At 34.9% G+C, this 26218-nt stretch overlaps 4 protein-coding genes and 1 pseudogene across 4 annotated transcripts; 2 read left to right on the top strand and 3 right to left on the bottom strand.

Annotated features, from left to right (window-relative positions):
* Window positions 1–1585: 1585 nt before the first annotated feature.
* LOC133180620 (midasin-like) lies at window positions 1586–11253 on the bottom strand (annotated as a pseudogene).
* Window positions 11254–11401: 148 nt separating this feature from the next.
* LOC133180619 (midasin-like) lies at window positions 11402–14518 on the bottom strand. The gene is made up of 5 exons (XM_061315092.1): window positions 14475–14518; window positions 13987–14371; window positions 13814–13921; window positions 13471–13692; window positions 11402–11491 (listed from the first exon to the last, which is right to left on the bottom strand). Exons 1-5 carry the CDS (start codon window positions 14516–14518, stop codon window positions 11402–11404), a joined length of 849 nt encoding a protein of 282 aa, XP_061171076.1.
* LOC133180732 (midasin-like) lies at window positions 14481–18606 on the bottom strand. The gene is made up of 8 exons (XM_061315201.1): window positions 18462–18606; window positions 16626–16679; window positions 16440–16532; window positions 15595–15697; window positions 15359–15461; window positions 15148–15263; window positions 14911–14989; window positions 14481–14662 (listed from the first exon to the last, which is right to left on the bottom strand). The coding sequence occupies exons 1-8, from the start codon at window positions 18535–18537 to the stop codon at window positions 14585–14587; spliced, it is 702 nt and encodes a 233-aa protein (XP_061171185.1). The 5' UTR covers window positions 18538–18606; the 3' UTR covers window positions 14481–14584.
* A 5289-nt stretch (window positions 18607–23895) lies between these two features.
* LOC133180618 (E3 ubiquitin-protein ligase TRIM45-like) lies at window positions 23896–24357 on the top strand. The gene has a single exon (XM_061315091.1). It carries the CDS (start codon window positions 23896–23898, stop codon window positions 24355–24357), a length of 462 nt encoding a protein of 153 aa, XP_061171075.1.
* A 473-nt stretch (window positions 24358–24830) lies between these two features.
* On the top strand, window positions 24831–25544 carry LOC133180617 (uncharacterized). Its single transcript, XM_061315090.1, has one exon. The coding sequence runs from the start codon at window positions 24831–24833 to the stop codon at window positions 25542–25544; it is 714 nt and encodes a 237-aa protein (XP_061171074.1).
* Window positions 25545–26218: the final 674 nt, after the last annotated feature.

Below are 26218 nucleotides of genomic sequence, written 5' to 3'. Positions count from 1 at the left end.
TCGATATCGACTTTTCCATTAATAATTCAAGTAATGTAATGGCCAATAGTACCCACTCCTGATCACTGCGTTTCTAGATCTGTAAATTGTATCAAATTGTCTCCAATCCTACATACACTTGGAGAAAAGGACCATTGGCCCTTTTCAAAAAATCTTACAAATTGATCCAATATAAAACCTTAATATGTTTGTCATATTTTATTCTTTAAATATTACTTTTTAATGTACTCTAATGTTACATAATAGGAAGAAATCTTGTTCAACTTCTACAATTTAGATATTTATTGGAAAATAGGAAATTTGTTCGAGTCACAAGAACTTTTGTGAAAGAGGACCGGGTTATTTACATAAACAGGTGTAGAAGACGTTGTCGGTACAAATTCAAAATTTTTTTTTAAAGAAAATGTTACCTACAGCTCTTTAACATAAATGTAGTAAAGAACAGATATAGTGTCACCTTTTTATATGATAAATCAGGATATATTTCAGTGGTAAAAATAATCCTTAAATATACATGTATATCAAACTTTGAAATGAAACATAAAGGTACACTAACTTTTTAGTTTATTTTTCCAGTATTCTGAAGCTTAAAACCTCTTGATATTAACATAACAAAAGAATCTCTAACATCCCTCAAACAGAGGTACATCTGTATGATGTGTCTTATGGCTCACTCTGACAATTTATATTATTACATTTTTACTTTGCTAGACTATATGACATTTTATATCATCATTTACTTTGCCACACCAGTATATTATAAATGTTACAAGCACCTACAGTCTTAAAAAAGATTCTATTTTTAACATGTTGGGTAAAGAACAAAACATTGTTTATAACTGAAATGGATTCATTATAACACTTCTCGTCTAAGATGAATAACCCAAGAACATGGTTATTTCAGCACTGTCATCATTGGGCACCATCTATTAAAATTGTCAATAGGTTTTGAAAAGTGTATAATAACATTTTTCTAGTGTATAATGTTTCACCATAAAAAATATTCAAAAATTGTCATAATTAATTAATCAGTAAAATTTATGGTTTCTTCCAAATTTTTAAAAACTCAAGTCACATAATTGTCATCTCACATATATTGCACATACATTGTATTATTACTATTGTATTTTTCTGTGTCTTGCAAGTTCACAGGAAAAGCCCTTCGCAAAACCACAGTATATCCACCTCCACAGAATTAATCACAGCTTTACAAGTTCAATCATTTTTAAACATCCGTATATATACTGTTTCACCAGAAACAAGATATTCAAAAATGGTCATAAAGAATTAATCAGTAAGCTTCATGGTTTCTTCCAAATTTTTAAAAACATAATTTCCATCTCACATGTGTTGCACACACATTGTATCATTAATAGTGTATGTGCTCGCAAGTTCACAAGAAAAGGCCTTCAGAAAACCAAAGTATATCCATCTACACAGAATTAGTCATACATCCACAGCTTTTATAATTCATTGTCTTAAGGTGTCACACAACATCTACACAGAATTAATAATACAACCACTGCTGCTAAAAGTTCAACCAATTGTCTTAAGGCAGGCTTTCACAACATCTACACAGAATTTATCACACATCCACTGCTGTCACAAGTTCAAACCATTGTCTTAAGGCATCACACAACACATGGGGAAGGGAATTTATATCTCGCAGTACGATGTAGAAAGGAAAGGGGAAATAATCCATGTATGGTTTGATTTCTGGAAGCTGAAAGTGACATAATAAATGAATCAACATCATGTTACTCTTGAACATTATTATGCTTGCCATCAAAGTAAAAAAAAAATGAAAAAAAACATAATTTATTACCATTCCAGGTGCAAGCCAGATAACATTTGTAGTATTCTTCTGCATTTCAACACATTTTTTTTTTATAATTAAATACAATCCTGTAACATGAAACATATAAATATGATATTTATTCAAACATATTAAGATAAAAAAAAAAACCCCATTATTTTCCACTCCAGAAATCCACAAAATGGGTATATGTACAATATGTCTGAAAGTAAACGACAATAGTATCAAATTTTGAATTCCAAATCAAAAATGCTCTACTTTATACATGTATATCCTGAAATATGATATATGGTGTACTTGCATACATGATCTAGGTTGGAACTCCACAAAATAATACTAAATAATAATAATAAATAATGACTGACATGTTTTACCTTATGCACCTTGTTTCTAGGGATTATCAATGATTATAGGAGTTATGTACCTTATTCTGGGGATTACAGGAGTTATGTACATTTGTTGTGGGGATTATCAATGATTACAGGAGTTATGTACCTTGTTGTGGGGATTATCAATGATTACAGGAGTTATGTACCTTGTTCTGGGGATTATCAATGATTACAGGAGTTATGTTCCTTGTTCTGGGGATTATCAATGATTACAGGAGTTATGTACCTTGTTCTAGGGATTACAGGAGTTATGTACCTTGTTCTGGGGATTATCAATGATAACAGGATTTATGTAAATTGTTGTGAGGATTATCAATGACTACAGGAGTTATGTAGCTTGTTGTGGGGATTATCAATGATTACAAGAGTTATGTACCTTGTTGTGGGGATTATCAATGATTACAGGAGTTAGGTACCTTGTTCTGGGGATTATCAATGATTACAGGAGTTATGTACCTTGTTCTAGAGATTATCAATGATTACAGGATTTATGTACCTTGTTCTGGGGATTATCAATTATTACAGGAGTTATGTACCTTATTCTGGAGATTACAGGAGTTATGTACATTTGTTGTGGGGATAATCAATGATTACAGGAGTTAGGTACCTTGTTCTGGGGATTATCAATGATTACAGGAGTTATGTACCTTGTTCTAGAGATTATCAATGATTACAGGATTTATGTACCTTGTTCTGGGGATTATCAATTATTACAGGAGTTATGTACCTTATTCTGGAGATTACAGGAGTTATGTACATTTGTTGTGGGGATAATCAATGATTACAGGAGTTATGTACCTTGTTGTGGGGATTATCAATGATTACAGGAGTTATGTACCTTGTTTTTGGGATTATCAATGATTACAGGAGTTATGTACCTTGTTGTGGGGATTATCAATGCTTACAGGAGTTACGTACCTTGTTCTGGGGATTATCAATGATTACAGGAGTTATTTACCTTGTTCTGGGGATTATCAATGATAAGAAACACCAGGAACACACTGGCCTCCCGCACCTGTATGACAGCGGACCTCACTGTCTCCATTCCCTCGTTAAACAAGCCCCGCCCATCAGACACAATCAGCAACAACTGTGATGTCTCAGGATTACCAAGCATTCCTATCTGTCGGGAGCGAGCATCCATCATCACTGATATGGCTTTTTTCAAAAGCTGTAAAAAGGACATGTTAATAAAAATAATGTACACACACGTTATTATAAACTCAGTCTTCTACATTTAGTGAATATTTGCTTAAAATTTTTATCAGTCATACCTGAGCCACTTTGGTTTTCTTCTGTTCAAAAGTAAACTGCCGTAACAATCTGGATCCTGAGTGACTTGTGAACTGCTCAGTGAATGGGTGAAGGATTTGTACAGACTCTCCAAAACTGTGAATATTATTAACATAAAATAAAGTCAAAGCACTCCTATATCTTGTTTTATCATGTATATGAAATTCAATACTGTTAAAACTGTACATTATTTTGTTTTATAATGTGTAACCACCAATATAGTAGGGCAGGGGTCCACACAGTTTGAGTAGTGCCCCTTCTTCCCAGACATGGTACATGGAATTATTAAGGATTATGAAGACAGATTAATGCCATAATCAGTCTTTATTATAGGAGTACTATGTACAGTCAAACCTGTATTAAGCAGTCACCTACGGAATCCATTAAAAGTGACCTTAATACAGAGGTGACCTTTGGATAGAGGTTCATCTTTTTTTCAAAATCTTTTGAAAACAAGAAAGTAGTTTTCAAATGGAAAAAAAAATAGTTTGCTTTAAAAAATTACTTGTATCTATATTGATCTATAACATACCTACAGATACTCAAATCCCCTGCCTCTAACAAAGTGAGTGCATTAGAAATCAAAGCCAGGGACTCAAAAGCCAACTGAAAAAAGAAATCTGTAAATTTGACTAACAATTTTTGGTGTATAAACATCATCTATATTATTTACATATTCCAATCAAATTTTTCTTCACTATTTTGCTTGTCATTCTTGAAAATCATATTTACTTTTACAAAGACCTCTTCACAATTATCTCTTAAATGCTTTAATCTTTACCCTGGCCTCATGTTACTTGTTCTACTGACCTGTTTGGAGTGGTTGTCTACCATACTTGAGGAGTCGTCTATAGCCAGCATGATCTGGTACTGTCGTTTGCTGGGTTTGGTACGACGGAGCCAGATTTTTCTTTCCTGAACTGACTTTCCTCATGTTTAACCTCTTACCAGTTCTGTAGTCCCCCCTAAAACACATCAAGTAATTTATATATAAATCTGACTATAATTTAATTACACTGGTATGTAGGGTATGTAGGGTATGTTTTAACAATAAATACCAGTTCTGTAGTCTCCCCTAAAATACATCAAGTAACATATATAAATCTGCCTATAATTACACTGGTATGTAAGGAATGACTTTCCTCATGTTTAACCTCTTACCAGTTCTGTAATCTCCCCTAAAACATATCAAGTAACTAATATATACATGTAAATCTGACTACAATTACACTGGTATGTAGGGTATGTTTTAACAATTAATACCAGTTCTGTAGTCTTCCTTAAAACACATCACGATATTGTTAAATATTTGTTAATAAGTAACATGGTAGTAGTTTACAAAACTACACAAGTACAGTTGAATTTCAGTATCTCGAACATGGATATCTCGAATACCATGGATATGTCGAAGTGATTGGGAAGTCCTTACTACGTATTTCTTAAGTATTTTACTCTCGATATCTCGAACACTCGGATATCTCAAAGTTTATCCACAGTCCCATCGAGTTCGAGAAAACAAAGGTTTGACTGTATAGAATTTGAATTTTGAGTTGTTCACACAGTTCCTCGGACCTCACCTGGGTTTTGTGGCCTGTGAAGGTTCTAACACTAGCCAAGTTGTACAAACAGTTCCTGGGACGTTTCCAGAGTTTTGGGGCTTGTGGGGTTTCTAACACTAGCCTGAGTTTTGTGGCCTGTGAGGGCTCTAACACTAGCCTGAGTTGTTCACATTTCCTGGGACCTTACCTGAGTTTTGTAGCCTGTGGGGTCTCTAACACTAGCCTGAGTTGTTCACAGTTCCTGGGACCTTACCAGAGTTTTGTGGCCTGTGAGGGCCCTAACACTAGCTTGAGTTGTTCACAGTTCCTGGGACCTTACCAGAGTTTTGTGGGCTGTGAGGGCTCTAACACTAGCCTGAGTTGTTCACAGTTCCTGGGACCTTACCTGAGTTTTGTGGCCTGTGAAGGTTCTAACATTAGCCTGAGTTATTCACACAGTTTTTGGGACCTTACATGAGTTTTGTGGCCTGTGAAGGTTCTAACACTTTCCTGAGTTATTCACACAGTTCCTGGGACCTTACCTGAGTTTTGTGGCTTCTGAGGGCTCTAACTCTAGCCTGAGTTGTTCACAGTTCTTGGGACCTTACCAGAGGTTTGTGGCCTGTGAGGGCTCTAACATTAGCCTGAATTGTTCACAGTTCCTGGGATCTTACCTGAGTTTTGTGGCCTGTGAAGGTTCTAACACTAGCCTGAGTTATTCACACAGTTCCTGGGACCTTACCTAAGTTTTGTGGCCTGTGAGGGCTCTAACTCTAGCCTGAGTTGTTCACAGTTCCTGGACCTTACGTGAGTTTTGTGGCCTGTGAGGGCCCTGACACTAGCTTGAGTTGTTCACAGTTCCTGGGACCTTACCAGAGTTTTGTGGCCTGTGAGGGCTGTAACACTAGCCTGAGTTGTTCACAGTTCCTAAGGCCTTACCTGGGTTTTGTGGCCTTTGAGGGCTGTAACACTAGCCTGAGTTGTTCACAGTTCCTGGGACCTTACTTGAGGTTTGTGGCCTGTGAGGGCTCTAACACTAGCCTGAGTTGTTCACAGTTCCTGGGACCTAACCTGAGTTTTGTGGCCTGTGAGGGCTATAACATTAGCCTGAGTTGTTCACAATTCCTGAGACCTAACCTGAGTTTTGTGGCCTGTGAGGGCTCTAACATTAGCCTGAGTTGTTCACAGTTCCTGGGACCTAACCTGAGTTTTGTGGCCTGTGAAGGTTCTAACATTAGCCTGAGTTATTCACACAGTTTTTGGGACCTTACCTGAGTTTTATGGCCTGTGAAGGTTCTATCACTAGTCTGAGTAATTCACACAGTTCCTGGGACCTTACCTGAGTTTCGTGGCCTGTGAGGTCTCTAACTGTAGCCTGAGTTGTTCACAGTTCCTGGGACCTTACCTGAGTTTTGTGGCCTGTGAGGGCTCTAACACTAGCCTGAGTTGTTCACAGTTTCTGGGACCTTACCAGAGTTTTGTGGCCTGTGAGGGCTCTAACACTAGCCTGCATTGTTCACACAGTTCCTGGGACCTTACCTGAGTTTTGTGGCCTGTGAGGGTTCTAACTCTAGCCTGCGTTGGTCACACAGTTCCTGGGACCTTACCTGAGTTTTGTGACCTGTGAGGGTTCTAACACTAGCCTGAGTTGATCACACACTTCCTGGCACCTTACCTGTGTTTAGTGGCCTGTGAGGGCTCTAACACTAGCCTGTCAGTGAGTTGTTCATGCAGTTCCTGGGACCTTACCTGAGTTTTGTGGCCTGTGAGGGTTCTAACACTTTCCTGAGTTGTTCACATAGTTCCTGGGACAGAGTTGATGTCAGAGCCTCGTATCCGTGCCATGCCTCTGATGCCGCCTCCTCCTGTCAATCATTGATGAAAAAAAATCTTTTCCCTTCATTCATTTAACCCTAGAGTGTCACATGTTTACAAAAAAACTGGTGTTCTGTTAAAATATGTGGATTGTGTGTGTTGTTACAAATAATTCCATTGCTGATTATATTTATAATCTACCTATTTAAGGAATCACTGTCTTTTTAGTAGAGTATGCCAGGGCATCAACGATAGTTGGAAACGTGGGATAATTTGCATAATGGGCTTTGCCCGTTATGCATAAATTATCCCACGTTTCCAACTATCGTTGAAGTCCCTGGCATACTCTACTTACTAGGCAGTGATTCCTTATATTTCCATTTCATTGTGAAATAAAATTGTAAATTTAGATTTTGAAAATGAAGACTAATAGATTTAAATTACACGAGGCCTCACATGTCAATTTCAATAGTCCCTGCCCACTGACTTCAAACTCAAGGTCAGCGGCACGAGAATTACATGCATATTAGGTCTCCTTAGAGTCAGACACAAAGACAGCCGCAAGAGAATTACATGCATATTAGGCCTTCTTAGCTCCTGACCTTTTGCTTGGCGAAATTTGCATTCCAGTAGAATGGTCAAGAAATCAACTCTCCTAACTTTCAAAGAGTTATCACAGAGAAAACAAATAGAAATGGAAATATTGTCAGTAATACTCACTGCCTCTGCTGTATGGTTAACTGTGTTGGTAAAAGTAGATAACTGTTCCTCTAACTCTGATCTGAGCTTCTCCATATCCAAGTCAGATCCCTGGAAAATTGATAGAAAATAAACCTTTTGTCTATATTTATCCAGTTTCACAATAAGTTAAAAGAAAGATCTGAATCTACAGAAGGAGTAAAAAAAACAATGTATGTTGTCTATTGCCCTACCCTGGCTTCTAGGTGGAGATTCTCCAGTGTGGTGTGAATTGTAGATTCTGGCCCCCTTGAGGCCCCCAGTGTTTCCTTGACAACACCCTCTGTTTCATACTTCATTATCTCCTCCTGATCTTCATTCATCCCTTCTTCATTCATTCCTTCCCTTTTCTTGTTTTGTTTGTCTTTTGTGTTTATGTGAGATGGCAGTTTTTCAACTGACTCATGCATTTCCTGGGGAAATATCAAGACTTCTTTTAAATTGTATAACATGAATATTATCATTTCACAGTATCTGAACCTTCTCAGCTGAAATTCTAAACCAAAAATTTGTATAAAGATATGGGTTTCCCTCGTTATACAAATAATTTTTATTATCTTTTCCATTGTATAAATCTATCCAAATTCTGACATGTGCTGTAAAAGTTTTTTTTCCCACCCACCTCTTCATTGTCCTCTTCCATCTTCACCTCTTCCTCCTCCTCCACCCCTCCAATCTCTGGATCCACCTCTCTGTTAGGTACAGCTTCCTCCACCTGTTGTTTATCAGTGGCGACATCTTGTGTCTGGGCATCGTGTGATGTTTTCGTGTCCTTGATATGTTCATACAGCTCTGAAATTTTTTCTGTAAAATCTTGGTTTTCCTCTCTCTACAAAATCAGTGTCAGTAAATGAAAGGTGATTCTTCAAAACTAAAAATCATAATCACAAAGAAATGATAAGTATTTTTTCATTGCTCCAAACATTATCATAATGGTTTTAAATGCTTTTAATTTGGACAGACAAAAATACCTCCTCAGTAGCAGAAAATTCTTCAATGGTCTTCAGTTTTTTAAACTGGTTCTCATTAGTTCCTAAACTCCTGTCTTCATTAGACTGACCAGCTTTTCGCTTCACAGACTAAAAGTAAAAATCACAACAGGATGTGTAAAGGTTGAAAAGCTAATGATTAATGTCTTTGACTTACATAGATCAAAACTTTTGGCTTTAATTTCTGCGAGGAAACTTACATACTATGATTTGGAATCCATTTATCATCCATTATAACAAAGTTTACGTCATTATATGTAAGTAACAATAAAACTAACGCCAGAATACCTTTTGAGACTGATTAGTGGAGGATGGAGCAACCTTTGAACTTTGACCTTCATGACCCTCTTGGACTTCTAAATTTGAAGTGCCTGTTCCTTCACTCTGTAAATAAGTACATTCAGTTAAAAGTTTAATTATCATATACATGAAAATGCAGAACTCTATTTATTTTATCATAAAAGAATTATATTCAACCATAAAGTATGAAGACATGTTCATGTATACATATGTATCTTGGAATTTTTTCTTTGCCAAAAAGTTTTAATCCTCTAAATACCTGTAATACAGAAGATATACAATAGAATGAAATAAAGAATAATATTCTTTGAAAAGAAGGTCTTTAATTTACAGAAATCAAATCAATTTCTTAAAATTAGCAGCCATTTTTTGCATAGAAAAATAAGTTGCCCTGCCTCAATAAAGCCCAATTAACCTCTTTCTGGTCATTGCCTGGTTCCCGTCCCTGATCCTGGGCTGATTCTGACTGCTCTACATTCTGGGAATCATGGGAAGTCTTCCCATAAGTCTCCGCTGCCTGGGGTTTGTCCTCCTTATTCTTAGAGCTGTCTTCTTCATCCTCTGCACTGATATCTGTTGGTTCATTCTGCAGTATATGCAACTAATCATTATTTCAACAACTTAATATGAATCACTGAGAAACTGAAAGTATTAACTCCCATTACATAAATTTAATAAATTCCTGAGAAACTGAAGGTATTTACTTCCATTAAATAAATTCTAATTTAGTAAGTTCTTTGTTATGGTCATTACCTGAGCAGAAAATCCTTGATCCCTCTCTTCTTCCTCCTCTTGCCTGGTTCCCAGTTCTTTGTCTGGTTCCTCTCCAGTCTGGTTGTCCTGATCCTCTATTTCTGGCTCCACTTCCTACAAATATACATAACGCAGCATATGGTATTAATAATTTCTATTTTAGCTATTTGCATTTTTAATAAACCTGGTCTATTGAAAACAGCTTCTGAATCCTTTAATACATGACCTAGCTATGAATAACTCCAGAAAGAAATTTTATGATCTATGATGCAAATCAACACAATTTCTTACTTTACATGATTTTCTAGCCATTCATCAAATGCTGGATAAATTTGACTTCACAATGTATCATGAAATGTTCAAAGTTTCATTGCTTATTCTTTTCTTATAGTTCTTACTGGAAGAGTGTCCTCCCCTGTTTCTTCCATGTCTTTATTATCTCCCTTGTCTTCTGTCTCTGTCATCTCTGTGTCACCACCAGGGGGCTCTGATGGAGGCTCTTCTGCATAGAGTAATAATAAATGGTAAGTATATGAGGACACATTCATTTATTTAAAGGTTTTAAAAAGGTTTTGAACTTTTGCTGTGCGAGTATTTTTTTATGTATTTTCTTATTTCAAGACAGTATTTTTTCAGTTATATAGCTATTTTTACTGACCTTGACCTTGTTCTTCCTCCGTGACCCCAGCCTCTTCTTCATCCAGTTTCAGGTCGTCAGGGAGATCCATGTTGTCAGGGGCCTGCTGGGGTTCCTGGTTACCATGGTTAGTGTCAATTCTGTCATCATCATATTCTGACTACAACAGAGTCAATGTTAACACTAAAGTATTCATTTTCACCTATTCTCAATGAATGACTTCAAGCATTGTTATCTACCTCATCTATCTGTTCCAGTTCCTGTGGTTTCTGGTTCTCATCATTTTCCTCAGCCTCGTTTTCATCTGTCGTCTGCTTTTCTGATTTGTCTTCTGCTTCTGTCTTGTTGTCCTTAGCAACCAGTTCACTTCTGCTCCTGCTGGGATCCTGGGCCAAATTCTTCTTTCTCCTTTTTTAATCAAATTTTACTTTGGTCATAATTTTACTTTAAGTCAATAAAGTAACTTTAAAAATTGACAAATATAGATTAACATCATCTTAATTAAGCAGATCTGTGCTTAAATTATATTTATACTAATATTATTGAGCACTTGAAGAAGAAGAAAAAAAATGCCTTAAAATGTTATGCATGTTTTCTCTGAGACTAAAGACTAAATTCAAACCTTTTTTTCAATATTAAAATAATGGTTCTGACCATTTGACCTTTCTGCACTCAGCCCCTGATCCTCCCCCTCCTCTTCATCACTCCCCCACATCTGGTCATCTAACTTCTCTGTGTCATTCCCATCCACTTCTCCCATCTGTCTATCCAGCTCCTCTTCCTTCCCATCATCCTCTTCATCTGACCTTTCCTCTTGGTCTGCTGCCTCAAGGTCGTGAACTTTGCCCTCAAAGTTGTCAGGCATCTCTATGGCATTCTCCTCGGACCTGATGTCAGGCTGCTGGGAGGAATCTTCCTCTTTTCTCTCCTCCCCTGCTTTCCTGGCTTCATCAAGCTGTTTAAAAATATTTAAAGGAAATCTCATTATTAGAAGAAGCAAACATTCCAACGCATGTTGAAACTAAATAAGACTTGGGTTGTCCTTTACAACACAAACATATGTTGAATTCAATCCTAAATTTCATCTCTAATATATTGATTAAAACTGATGTTCTTTACCTGGTCTTCATTCTCTATCTGATCCCCCCTCCCTCAATGTACTCAAACTCTGTAGCTCCCTCTACTGCCAGATCATCCTCAAACTCAGCTGGTACACAGAACCCCTGTAAGAAAAACAAACATCTTACAGTTTACAGTATTTAGAAAAACAAACATATACATGTATTTTGTCTTGAAATTAACAGTATTTTCAGTATCCCCAAGAAACACAAATAATATGCATTAAAATTTTTAGTTAGGAGAAATAATTATATGTAATTACCCAAGTCAAAGTGAACTGCTTATTTTAGCAGTTTATAAACAGTTATTAGGCAGTCTGGCAATTTTTTGGCAGTTTTTAGGCAGTTCTTAACAGTCTTAGTCTTAGCATTCCTTAAAACTGCTTACAGACTGGTTAAAAAACTGCTAAGAATTTGTGTAAGCAGTTCAGTATTGAACAAACTAAAGCAGTCAAACAAGCAGTTTCTCAAAACTGCTAAAAGTGCAACTAATTCATTTCGACTTCTTATAAGAAGTAATTCAACACTTTTTCACTCTTGGTGGTCCTAACTTTCACTAGCCTTCATTACTGCCCATGTGTTACTGTTAATGCTTCCTGATGATAACGTCACAAATAATTGGGGGCCAGGCAGGAGTTTCTTATACAGAAAATAAAATAAGAAAGAAAAAAATATATACTAAAAATCTTACTAGAAATGATACAATAGTTTATAATAAATTGAGGCTTCATATTATAAAAAGCATGAGCATATGAGCTTCTAATCTTTATCCCATCAACTTGTAAATCCAGTCCTCTAGTTACATTAACAACCTGCTGTGTCCCCCTTGGTTGCTTGAAACTAAAGGGTTGTATCCAATGAGGAAAGCCAGTCAAGATTTGTGCGCCTTTTCCACATCAGTTCAAAATTACAAATTGTGAAGATGTTTGTGATGGTCTGGAATATTATATATATTTATACCCATACAGTGAAGAAGTAAAATATATGCTTTGGAAAATACAATTATCTGTGATCACCACATCCAGGATTGGATGTGAACATAATATTTAGTGACAAGTGTATCTGAATTAAATTCCATGAGATGGGAAATCATTATTATAAAAATCTGATCATACATGCATTCAGCAACAATGGAATTGAGTGATATAGGAAAATTTTTAAAAGATTTGTTGGCAGTAAAGTATTATGCTTCAGAAAATATGGTAAGTGTGTGGGCTTGTGATATAATAGTCATCCCCACTCTCATTTGGATAACTGTTAAACTATAAAATGTATAATCTAGTTTGTATTTTAATTATTAGTACTTAGTATAAATTCAAAATATTTGCAGATAAATTTAAGCTATACTGATAGAGGGATCTGTAGATTAGTCCACTGTATTAATTAACCAAGCTCTAAAGTTGCCACTCGTTTATGCAAGAAAATGGACTTAATGAAAGGACTTAATTATTTAATACAATTAATACCTGATCTAAATCTCAATACTAAGTTAAATTCCCATATGTGATGTTATTTTTTCAATAGCATAAATTATATGCATTTTTGTATTCATATATCATGTATATGGGTGGTGTTATCTTCTTATAAGTAAACAAGAATAGTACTTATAGCATTCTTTTTACCGGTTTTTAAGCAGTTAATCAATTTTCAAATTTATATGTAGGTCACTCAGAGTCATTTCCATATAAGTAGAGCAAACAAAAGAAAACACCTTTAGCAGTTATTAAGCAGTTTTTAAGCAGTTCTCCTTAACCTTCCTATTGACTGCTAAGATACTGCTAAGGAAACTGCTAAGCAACTGCTAAGTTACTGCTAATGAACTGGCTAAGTACTGCTTAAATTGTGGACTGCTAAGAAAACTGCCTAATGATCAGTATGACAAAAACCTTCTGCCACCAACAGAGGAGAAGGCTAGTAAACTGTCTAAGAACTGCTAAAGCACTGAACTGTTAAGGTTAAAAAACTGCTAAAGAACTGCCTTCCACTTTGACTTGGGTAACTTTTCCAACATCATGATGTTAAAGCATACACTATAGTTTTAGGCAGTTGTGTTCACATGAGAACTATCATGTAGTCTTTCTTACTTTAGAGGCCAGTTCAGTGAAGACGGCTAACAGAACAGACAGGAGTTTCCCTGTCACCCTGTTCTCAGCCAAACTATGAATTAAGTAATACTCCACCGTGTCTCGGTACTGCTGCACTAATGACTGACACTGTCCTAAAATCTGGACAAAGGTCAGGACATCTGAACTTGTGTCTGTAAGGTCAAGTACATTCTTCACCAAAGTCTTGAGAGACTGAATTATCTGCAAATAAAAAACAAAATAATAATTATTCTTAAAATGTTTTGAATATACAGTGCATTAGAATGAAAACATTGGAAACATAAAGAAACAACAAAATAATAAAGATATTAATTTCATTTACCTTTTTCAGTTGACGACATTGTTTATCTCTCTTTAATCTCTCTTCAAGATGGACGACTAGATGTCCCTCTAACAATGTCCCAGTATCCTCTTCTATGAAATTAAATATCTGTTAGAGAACAGAAAATGTCCTATTAAAACACTGTGAATAAAAACAGATTGTGCAAACCTAACACATTTCTCCTCTGCAGTACTCTGTTTGTGATTCTGTGTAAGTTCCTGTACACTCAGTAACAGACCAGCTATCAAGTTCTCCACCTTTCCACTAAATGTCTCCACCTCAATCTTCTTTCCACCATCATCACTTGATGATTCTAGCCCTGATCTCCTTATTTCATCCTTATCTGACCATGTGCTATGTTTTTTTGTCTCCATGTTGACCCACTGTGTGAAATTTTCAGACCTGGTTTGTATTTCCTGTCTAAGGTACCTGACTGTCTCCATGAATGAGGGCAGAGTTTTGTCTTCAGGATCACAGAAGTGTTTCTCTATTTCTGTCAGTCTAGGTACACAGTCAGTTAAATCTCTGTACACAGATCTCACCTTCTCAAGGTCACTCCTGCAATGAGGGAAAACATTTTTATCTTTTTTGTTCAATTATTGCAGATACTTGAGGCATAAAAAGATTTTAGGGTTAATTTTTTTTCCAGTCCTAAATATACATATGATCAAAGCAGTGTTTCCACTGTTCATCCCCATGCTTCATCAGGGCTGACTGTGACAATTGATTTCTGGGAAATGGAGACGGATAATGAGTTATCTCCTCTTGTTGTCATGGACAACACTGAAGTATGACCTTGACCTGAATAAGACCCTCCTTCATGCTGACCAAGAGAGATATAAGGGACTCCTAAAAATGTTATAGAATGGTGAAATTTAGGGGAAAATGATATTAATATAATAGCAGGTTTTTATGCACACCTTAGATTTTATGAAATGAAATTACATAGACATGGATGTCAACACACAAAGATCTTTAATTTGGTTCCTTTAACACATATTTATATTTGAAAAAGAACTGAACATGTGCTTTCAATAAAAATATGATATAAAACAATTAGATTGATTTTGTCTACATTTGGTTGTTCCAAAACATACCACATACTCCCTTGTTGTCTTCTGTGGAGGGGGTGTTCCATTAATTGAACACAGATCCTTTAACACTTCAGACATGGAGCTTAAATTGTACAAATTAAAATTGTATGCTAACTGCTAATGTATTATGAATTAAGTTATCTAAATATATTCCTTAAAATATCTTTATAAAGTTGTAAATGAATAAAATAATAGCAAATCTGCAATTATACCACTAAGGAATTGTCATATTTGAACTACCTTAAAGATAAATAACCCTTGTGAATCTCCACCACCCCAGAATATTGATCCACCACAAGCTTCATTAAGTGTTCAGTAAATCCTTTACACCTTTCTATATTCCCAACACCTAGTTCCTAAAAATGAAAACAATTCACACAGAGCCGATTTAACTACCAGTGACTCACCCTTTGGTATTATGATCTGGAATGCATTTATTTATATTCCTCACCTTGGATGGAGTCTGTAGAGCTGTGGCAAATTTGGCCCTTCTGGCAACACATTTATAGTAGTAGTCATGGCAACTCTGACCTATTTCTGTAGCACGGCTCTTACTACAAGGGAAAATAAACACAAATGCAATGCACACATGCACATAGATCATGACTTTTTTTACAGTCAACTGAATGATGGTCATCTTTTATATTTTACGTACATTTCTTTTTTTCAAAGTTATGAACACTCTACCTTGTTTTGAATTTATTTGAGCAGACAGAAACATCTAGTGGTGGGACAAGCAAAGGGAGATAACTCTCAGCATCACAGAGAAGTCCCCTCCTGTACGAAAGCTCTGTATAACAGATGATAAAGTATATAGTTTAGTAACATTAAGAAGTGTTATTTTAATTGATTATAATACGGATATATATTTAAATCCTGTGGTAATATTTAGAAATTTATTTCAAAAATAAGGATTATCTCCCTCATGCATAGCTCTGATCCTTCGAGGTATTTGGATCCATTTTTTGGCATCTTTTTCAGCTCTTTCAAATCTTTTTTATTTAAATATTTTGGATTTACAACGTTTCGGCTTGAGTATCACTGAAGAGACATAATTTGTCGAAATGCGCATCTGGTGCATCAAAATTGGTACCGTAAATGATTTTAAATTATAAGTTATTATCATTGTGTGTAATGTTACAGGTACAATATATACTAAATATATATATGTGTACAATAAACACATTACGTACTGATTACTAATGTGTAAAGGAATCAAATGAGATTGAAAATAAAATTAAGGTAGTCTGCTGTAAACACTTTCTGTATACATATATGTATATGACTCTTATGAACACAATCCCTTAATTTGTGTGTACCTAGCTGTTCTACTTCTCTTACTAGCTGTGCTATTTCATTAAATACCTAGCTGTGCTATTTCTTTACCTTGCTGTGCTATTTCTTTACCTAACTGTGCTATGTCATTAACTAGATGTGATATTTCATTACTTAGGTGTGCTATTTCTTTGCCTATCTTTGCTATTTTTTACCTAGCTGTGCTATTTTATTACCTAGATGTGCTATTTCATTACCTAGCTGTGCTATTGCTTTAAACAGATCACTGAGAGCCTTTCTTTTCTTCTGCCCAATATGTTTAGCCTCAGACTTCTGTTTTTCCTTGTCAGCTGTATGTAATGATTCATTGTGATATTCCATAAGTACATACACTTACATGTAATACTTTAACAAATTTTAGGAAGAGATCATTCCAAGAAAACTCACCTGTGAAACCTCTAGTTGTTGAAGTTCATGAATAGATTCAATGATTTCTCCTGAAAGTAAACGGACTTGGATATTAATCCTCACATTAGATGATTCAACATGTATGCAATTTATGATTATAGATAGTGTCTATCCATTCTCATAATTTCTAAATTCTGCCTATAATTAACTTTGCTTTTCAGCTGAAATATATATATATATATATATATATATATATATATATATATATATATATATATATATATATATATATATATATATATATATATATATATATATATATATATATATATATATATTTATATATCTATATATCTATATATCTATATCTATATCTATATATATATATATATATATATATATATATATATATATATATATAATAATGAAACTTCTGAAGAGAAGTTTGTAGTCCCATGGAAAAGTGATCTGCCTATATAGGCCGTTATTAGGCAGTTCTTTAGCAGTTTTGCAAATTTTAAGCAGTTTTCAAACAGTTTCAGGCAGTTTGGCTTTTTTCTTTTCTTTGTGACTGCTAGTGCCTTTGGAGTAAACAGTTTTCCTTAGCAGTTTTTAAGCAGTAATCAGTTTCCCTAGCAGTTTTATATTGGTCGCCTATGCTTGAGGAGAAGAAAGTTTTCCTAAGCAGTTTTGTAAGCAGTTTATAAGCAGTTTCCTTGTACAATTTGATTAGTTTCAAGGGAAATTTTAATGTTGGGCTCAATGATCAACAAATATAAACAACAGGAACCCAACAACAGACCGCCAAAATTCAATTTTTGGCTGCCATGTTGTATTGTTTGACAAAAGCTTTAAAGCATCATGAGGAGGGAGCCTGCTGGCCACAAAGCTTTAGATTTATTGAAATAATGAAGTAGACATTTAACAATTGGTAAGTATAATATATTTATTAATTTGTAGCCTTGTGGTGTTTGGATGAAGTGAATATTTGCTGTACTTTTGACTTTTTCCTTCAGTGTTGAATCTTGTTGAACATTAAATTCATATGCCCTGGGATATATAAGATATTTGTTACTAGTCAGTGAGTATAATTGGTTGCACATGTGAATGTAAATAAGGTACATGTATTAATTATTATAGTTACACTGATTATGATAACAGATGCATAAAACAGTGTTTGATACTTTTTAAACATTCATCTTAGCAATCTCTAATTGTTTGACTGTGTTATACAATTGTACAAATACAATAAATTAAAATGTTAGGTAGATCTATTATAATTGCATATTATTTCAGGCTGCATAATAAGAAATGTCCTCCTGACTAATTAATATTTATGTTGTAAAAGGGAAATATATAAGAAGTATATAATAGCTTACTGGAATTAAGACCACTAGCAGTAAGCAAAAACTGCCTATAAATAACTGCCTAGTATGAACTGTTAAGAAACTGCCTATGAACTGCTAAGAAACTGCCTGTAAACTGCCTGCGAACTGGTTACGAACTGGTAAGGCTAAGAAAACTGCTTATAGATTGCAAACGGTTTGAAAGCAATCTGTTTATCCATTAACAGTCTAGGGAAGATTAAGTAACTGCTCCAGAACTGCTGAAAAAGTTCAAACTGTTAAGGCTAAGAAACTGCCAAATAACTGCCTTTCACTTTGCCATGGGCTTGCAGTGAACTCAATTTGAACTTCTTAAAGCAAAAGCTATTCCTGAGTATACTTAACTACTATATGACAGATTTGCTTTCTGAGCACGATTAGAGATTGCAACGATATCTCAGGAAACACGAGTGTTGTATGAGGTCAAAATTATCAATCTCAACTTCTCTGAGTCTTGGTGGTACTAGTGAGTGAGTGTTTGTTTACCTGTGAACTCATCAAGCCTGACAATAAGCTGGTTATACTTGAGTCTCTTTGTCAATGATTTCCAATGTTTACACATTCTGACCGATAACTGACCAAGCCGGCTGTGTAGACCTCCGCGACCAAGAGCAGAGAACTTTGACAGCGGTGGCTGAAACAAACTAGGTAAGAAATATAGTTACGAAGGCAGTTTCACGCATTTTTTTCTGGAAAATACTAGACCATCTAAAGTTGTGTTAACCAAATGTAATGCCTTGGTATGATACTCCTCCAAATATTTTTTTATTCATTTTGGGCAAAAACGAAATAATTATATATAGTTTCATTATGTTTTGCCTGCCTCAATTGTACACTGAATATATGTTATATCAGATACTGCACAGCTGAGATGTATGTTTCTCTCCATGTTAGAGTTCTCTCCCTTTGTCCAGTAGAATCTGAAATGGTTTAGAGTTATTCCCCTTTGCTTAATTGTTTTAATCAAGAAATCATTGTAAATAATGTAATTAACGGGTCATTTGATTAAATGATAATACAATAAAGAACAATATATATATATAAACAAATTAAAGATAATTGTTTGGTCAAGACGAGCAAAGTATGCTCAGAAACGCTCAGAAACGGGTTCTTGCCAGTAAAGCCACTTAAATTTATTGACATAAAGATTATATAGTAGACAAAATTGGCCACTCGTTTTTGTGTGTTAAACTTTGGTATGCAAGTTATTGGAGATAAACTTCTGTTGGTCAGAGATTGTTAATTGTAAGCTGGTAATAATTACGAAGTGTTAAATGTAAAAGATAACAAAATATTTACATAGTGGCTGATATTGATAAGTGGCCAAAGCTCGTTGTGTGCCAGTTGACGGTTAATACCAAGTGGCCTTTATTTAAAAAATGAATTTAATTTTTGAAGATTCATGAGGACATGAACTACGACGCTTCACACCGACATATATTTCTTGAAGCGCGTTAGTGCTTCATGATAAATATGTCGGCGTGAAGCGTTGTAGCTCATGTTCCTCATGAATTTTCAAAAATTAAATTCATTTTTTATATTTATATTATTTTCTGATGAGTTACCCAAATTACGCCATTCAAGTATCATTTTTAAAGCAAAACCGTTTGCACTATAGTTTGACGTCAAGTACGGTATTATGACGAAACAATGGAGATATTCATGCTCATCCATGGTAGTTCATGAGAAAATGAACAGTCTTCTGCTTTGCAAAGAATCTTAAGGAAAAATATCTGGAAATGTAAATATACAGAAATGAAAGCAAAACTTATTCAGTACGGTAAGTTCTACAGATCTAGGGATTTTTCCCCCCGTTGTCGATTATTTCAGGGACTTCAAGATTTACTGTCTGTACTGAAATAATATGCCTATTTGGATGACTTGGTAAAAAAAATCTATTATATTCTATTCTATTTTATTCTATATAACATATTTCTTCATCTTCCCGCAACATTAAATTTCCCGAATGATTTTTTTAAACCCTCCTTTCACTCATATAAAGTTTAGCGTTAATGATAATTTTCTAAACTAAAGAACTCTAAATTGAATTGCCAACAAGTGGAGAAAGGAAGGGTTGAGATGCGGGAATATAAATATAAGAAGGAAATTTCAAATTTCTATAAATAATTTTTAGTCGTAGTATTTTGTGGTCCAATTTCAACCCCAGACTTCAGGAACTTGTTAGGTACAGTATAGAACAATTGCATAGAGCCGGGCACTTTGAACTGTTTAACTTACAGACTATATTGGATTTTCTGACCACTGATTGATTGATTGATTGTATGTTGTTTTACGTCCCATTCGAGAATTTTTCACTCATATAGAGACGTCACCATATACCGGTGAAGGGCTTCAAATTTTGACCTTTACTCGGCACTTAGGGCCATTGAGCAGTGAGGGAACTTTATCGTGCCAACGCATGCCGTGACACGGGGCCTCGGTTTTTAAGGTCTCATCCGAAGGACCCGCAACTTTCACTTCAAAGTGCCAAGCGCATGGCAAATGAACAGTTGCTACCCATTTTTATCGACTTAGGTCAGTCGCGGCCGAGATTCGAACTCACGAGCTCCCGATCACGGAGCGAGCGCTCTACCGACTGAGCTACCGTGACCGGTTCTGACCACTGAACCTTCGGACTAGGGGACCTTCGGACTAGTGAACCTTTGGACTGGTGGACCGTGACCTATATATATATATATATATATATATATATATATATATATATATATATATATATATATATATATATATATATATATATATATATATATATATATATATATATATATATATATATATATCCATTTTTATATTTGAAAATGGCATTTAAAAAAAAAGGGGGGGGGGGTTCTTAGTGCAAAAAGGTCAAATGTCTGTTCAGATGTAAAAACATGCATAAATTTTAAATAAATATGAGGACATATCATTTTTCGTAATGAAAATAAAGATAATTTGTTCTATCACATACATTGTTGATTTGAATTTTCACAGAGATTTTTAAATAAGAATTGAAGTTAAACATTCACATATTTGAAAAACTGACACTCAGGAATAGAGAGCTAAGGTGTATTGCATCATTAGTATAGTGTATAGAACTTTGCATTTTTCATTTTTCATCTGAAAAAATATTTACTTATGCTCTGATCCTTCGGCATATTTGGCTGCAGTCTTTGGCACCTTTTCTCAGCTCTTCATTTTTTTTATTTTAGTATTTTGGATTTCCAACGTTTCGGCATGAACATTAAAATTGGTACCGTATATGATTTACATTGAAGCCTCTGCTGGTGGAATGTTAGTCCCCGAGGGTCTCTTCACCCCAGTAGCTAAGTACTTCGGCACTAGCTTGAAAATACGGACATATACTTGATTGCTTTAGTAATTTTAGAAATTTATTTCAAAATTAAGAATTATCTCCCTCATGCATATCTCTGATCCTTTGGTCTATTTGGCTGCAGTCTTTGGCACCTTATTTTTTCAGCTCTTCAAAGTCTTTTTTTTATTTCAATTATTTGGATTTCCAACTTTTCGGCATGAGTATCACTGAAGAGACATAATTTGTCGAAATGCGCATCTTGTGCATCAAAATTGGGATCGTATATGATTTACATGCTTAAGTATAATTTAAGTCAAATAAACAATAAATAATTCTTTCCATATCCTTGTTTTCTCTGTTTGATATATAGCATTATGTGAATTATCAGAAGCTGATTTTGCCACACCAGGGTCGATCTGTACCCCCAACTTTAAGTGGCACTACCGAAAAAAATAATGTGATGACAATGATTTTTTTTTCGTAACTAGAGGGTTGATCCAAAAGTTCGTGGAATTTCTTAATATTTTATTTATATATTAGTGGAAATGATTAAGAATTACAGATGAAAATATGTATGCTTTTTGAATTTTTAAAATAAAAAAGATCTTTTAAATATTAATGATAGTAACACTTTGGCAGTTGTCATAAAAACGGATGTTTGAAAATGCGGGGGAGACATTGTATTTCCTAATACTCATTGTGAGAAAAAAAAGTGGCATATAAAACGAAAATGATGTTATAATTACGATTGCTTGAACTCTTATAAACCCCTGTGTGAAAGTTTTATCGATTTTTACTGGATTTTTAGTTTTTCTATTGATGATTTGTTGTTCATCATGACATCGTTAGACAACGTCGAAATTCGGTCAGGTACTAAGTTTTTGTGAAAATCTCGGGAACGCTCCGACTGAAACGCATATCCTTATGATACAGGCAGGACAAACAACTGGTTTTCAAGTGGAGTAAATAAAAACAAGGAAAACAGAACTTTTGTGGAGGATGATGAAGGTCTGACCGAATATTGGAAGGTCGTTTTTTCCTCGTAGACAAATTGAGAGCGTTAATGGACGTAGACCACCGACGTACTGAGCTTTACATTGCTACTAAAATCGGAAAATCAAACGGAAAGACGGAGCGTATTTTGAAAAAAATGATCGTAATATGAAGAAAGTGGGAACGAGATGGGTACCCAGGCCTTCATCGAGAACAGAAAAGGAGAAAAGAATGCAGTGCTCTGTAGAATCTCTAAGTCGATTTGAACGTGAGGCTGAGATGCTCCTAGATCGTGACGTGACATACCTAACTTGACGCTACGTCGAGTCTCCCTCGGATTTTACAGCTGTCCATGTTAAGAAAACTCGTGTGATCTTAAACGTATTGAAATTTTCCAGTATTGTTGCTTAACGGCTCTATTTTATAGATATGTCTATTGTTTGCTATAATCACATCACAATAAAATTTTACAAAGAACTTCCAAGAACTTTTGGATCAACCCTCGTACATTCTATGCGAGTTAGTTAAACTATGTTTGGAGTTTGAAAATATTTTCTCTCAGAAATTAACCCGAGTATTGTACTTCCTTAACATCTCACTCTTCGAGTCTTATTTACCCTGATTGAAGAGTTATATATGTACCTATTAGTCACATTATGATACCGTTCATATAGCAAACTACATCAGGTGATGTGTTGCTTAGGTTATTAGAATACTTGGCATGAAATTTTAAAGCAACTTATGAATAAGTTCATTTTTACATTCAAATGATTAATGTAATATCTTCAGGTAAAAAATATGAATATTAAATACTGCGTTTTAAGCTGAAAGTGTAACATAAAGGAATAAACAGCTGCTATGTTTGTCATGTAGCTAGGCAACCATGTAACCCGATTAGCAACGTAAATAATATATTATCTTAATTATCAAGGTATACCCTATCACTAGTGCTATGTGACAGACAGATGGACAGCTAGACAGAAACAAATCGTGTTACTCCCCTCTTAAAAAAGAGACAGATTTCAGATACATGCAACATTAAACTAATTCAACCTTATTCACTTGGTCAACCTGTTTAGAATGTTGATACTTCTTTACTGAAGATTTTTCCAGTAAATTCATGCTAATTAAAAAAAAATGAATTCCTTAGTTTAACAACAATACATGAGCACGGGGACAATAAATGAATGAACAACTTCTTATATGAAACCAGATCTTTAAATCAATAAATGATAAACATTTCTCAAGAACCAATCAATATTGTTTTACATTATGATCCCCTTTTAACATTTAAATTACATTTACTGTGTGAAATTCTAGCCCCATTTTTCTCTTTAATTTTACACTATGGAGATTTAAATGTTTTTGTTTGAAGCAGGAAGTAAATTGCATATTACCTGTTTAGACATTCATTACAAATGGCTGACACGAATTATGACTCGTTAGGTATTGTGAAAATTATTCATTGACCAGATTACAAAAAAAAGGTAATAAGCTAATAATAGTAAATCTCTTCCTTTAAATATAGAGTCTTGCATGAGTTGTAAGCTATATTTTCATTCATGAGCCTTACTAATACTTTGATAATATTTTCTGTAGTTTTGATCAACAATAATGGATCAAGTACCAGATTCTGCCCGGCATTTAATCGAGTGTGACACGGAATCCTGTAGGAACTATTCTGAGTTTTATTGCAATACCTGTCACCAGCGAATCTGTGACCACTGTAAAGAGGCCCATTTAAAGGAAAACACAGGACATGAGATTGTACGCTATCATGAGAGAAAAAGAAAACTTCCTTCAGAGAAATGCAGGATCCACCCCATCAAAGATATAGATGTTTTCTGTAAGTTTTGCCAGGATCCTGTTTGTTCTACATGCTTTGCCCAAGAACACAGTGATCATGCAAACAGTGACCTCGAAACCATCTATAATGACATTCTACAAGAATGTCAGAAGGAAATGACTGATATTTGGAAAACAGTCATACCTAAAGCTAAAGAAAATGCTGAATCCATTGGAGGAAAGAGAGAGAGAATGTCAAGAAAGAAATTGCCAAGTTTAGAGTATCCATGAAGAAAAGAGCAGATGAACTGAAAGAGGTGATCGACAGTATACTAACTGATAATAACAAAAAACTGGATGAGATCGAGAACTCTGTACTAAATGATATGGTGGAAGAAAAAGAGAAATCAGAGGTCTACATAAATTACCTGAAAAAGATGACTGCAGGCTATAAGAGTAAAATGCCCTCAGTAAAACCCACTGAACTCATGAAAATCCATAAATATATTTCATTAGCTTCACTGAAGATGCCTAACAAGGCTAAACACAAACTGCCCATTTTTACACTAGGTAAACTAGATAAAGAAGAAATAGCCGAGTAGTTTGGAAAAATTGAAATAGATTCATCTGAAAGCTTTAAGCTTTCTTCTGTCACAAAAGTGAGAAAAGTAACTATCCAGGGACATAAAATTTACCATTTAACTCCCTTGCCCTCCAGTAAATTTTGGGCCACTGATACATCGGGAAATCTCATTCAGTCTGACATGGAAGGAAACATCTTGCAAAAATTATTCAGCAGTATGTGGTATATCCGAGGTAACCACACAGTCACAACAGAGGGAGAACTTCTTTACACAAATTACAGTAAAAACACTGTATACAGAGTAACTACATGCAGTAACATATCCGTCCGCAAACTGATTGAAACAGGGAATTGGAAACCTGGTGCCATCTATTTCTCTCATATCTATGGGCACATATTGGTCGGGATGGGGACAATTTTAGATGAGAAAATAACCAGATACAATAGAGAGGGAAGGAAGTTACAGGACATACAGTGTGATAATGAAGGACAAACTCTGTACCAAAGAGTTCACTTTATCACAGAGAACATAAATGGTGACATTTGTACGGCAGACAGCTCGGCCAGTAAGGTTGTGGTGGTGACCGCATCAGGAAAATATCGGTTCTCTTACTCTGGTCACCACAGTCAGTTATTATTTTGTCCCTATGGAATCTGTACAAATGTTCTGGGACACATTTTGGTGTGTAATAACTATTTTATGTATAATACACGTTACTCAAGTGTCCATCTTCTGGACATTGATGGTCAGTTTCTGTCTCTCTTACTCACACCAAAACAATGTTCACCATATCCGTGTGTTCTCTGTATTGATAATCAACACAATCTCTGGGTAGGGGGATGGTACAGTTCTACTGTCTCTGTGTACAAGTATTTGCAGAAAACGGAAAATTAATATTTCATGTACTGCATTGCTCATGCTTGATCTATTTGTTTCATAACCCCTGTCGGCGTGAACTCAGTATGAACAAAACAGTTTAACAAACGGATTTTTGTTTTTAAATTTTGTTTTCCCTACAATATTTTATATCATGTACCAATCATTTTTGTTTTAAGGAAAAAAATATTGAAGAGACGTTTATTAAGCATCGAGTCCTTTTAGTAGGTCCTTATATCAGAATTAATAATCACACACCAAGTATGTATTCTATTATCTACATGTCATATCTCATGTACTTGCTTCATTGTACACTATTTCTACCCTTATCATCCTAACAAATAGAGTATACAATCTACTTTCGATATACGAACTTCAGGGGACTCCAGAAAAATGTTCAAAATATCCCAAGGAAAATTAAAATAACACTTATGGCTGCGATAAAATTTGAAAATGCATTGTTACATGTGTGTATATTTATAATCACAGAAACATGATAAGGGCTGGTGTGTTTTTAATAAAAGAGACATATATTTGTTTCATACACTTGTATTTAGTTTTTTTTTCTCTCTTAACTCTTTACCACGGTGTTTGCCCCATTCATGCAGTGTTTAGTAACTCAATGGTTTGTGTCAGACAGTCTCTAATTTGAGATATTCTACAGTAATAGACCCTTTTCCTATGACACATTT

The sequence above is a fragment of the Saccostrea echinata genome, unplaced genomic scaffold, assembly GCF_033153115.1.
Source record: "Saccostrea echinata isolate AGI-Se365-2 ecotype Australia unplaced genomic scaffold, CSIRO_AGI_Sech_v1 ptg000007l, whole genome shotgun sequence".
In the NCBI taxonomy this organism is placed as follows: Eukaryota; Metazoa; Mollusca; class Bivalvia; order Ostreida; family Ostreidae; genus Saccostrea; species Saccostrea echinata.
The sequence above is the reverse complement of the archived record's forward strand: the minus strand, read 5'-3'. Positions and strand labels throughout refer to the sequence as shown.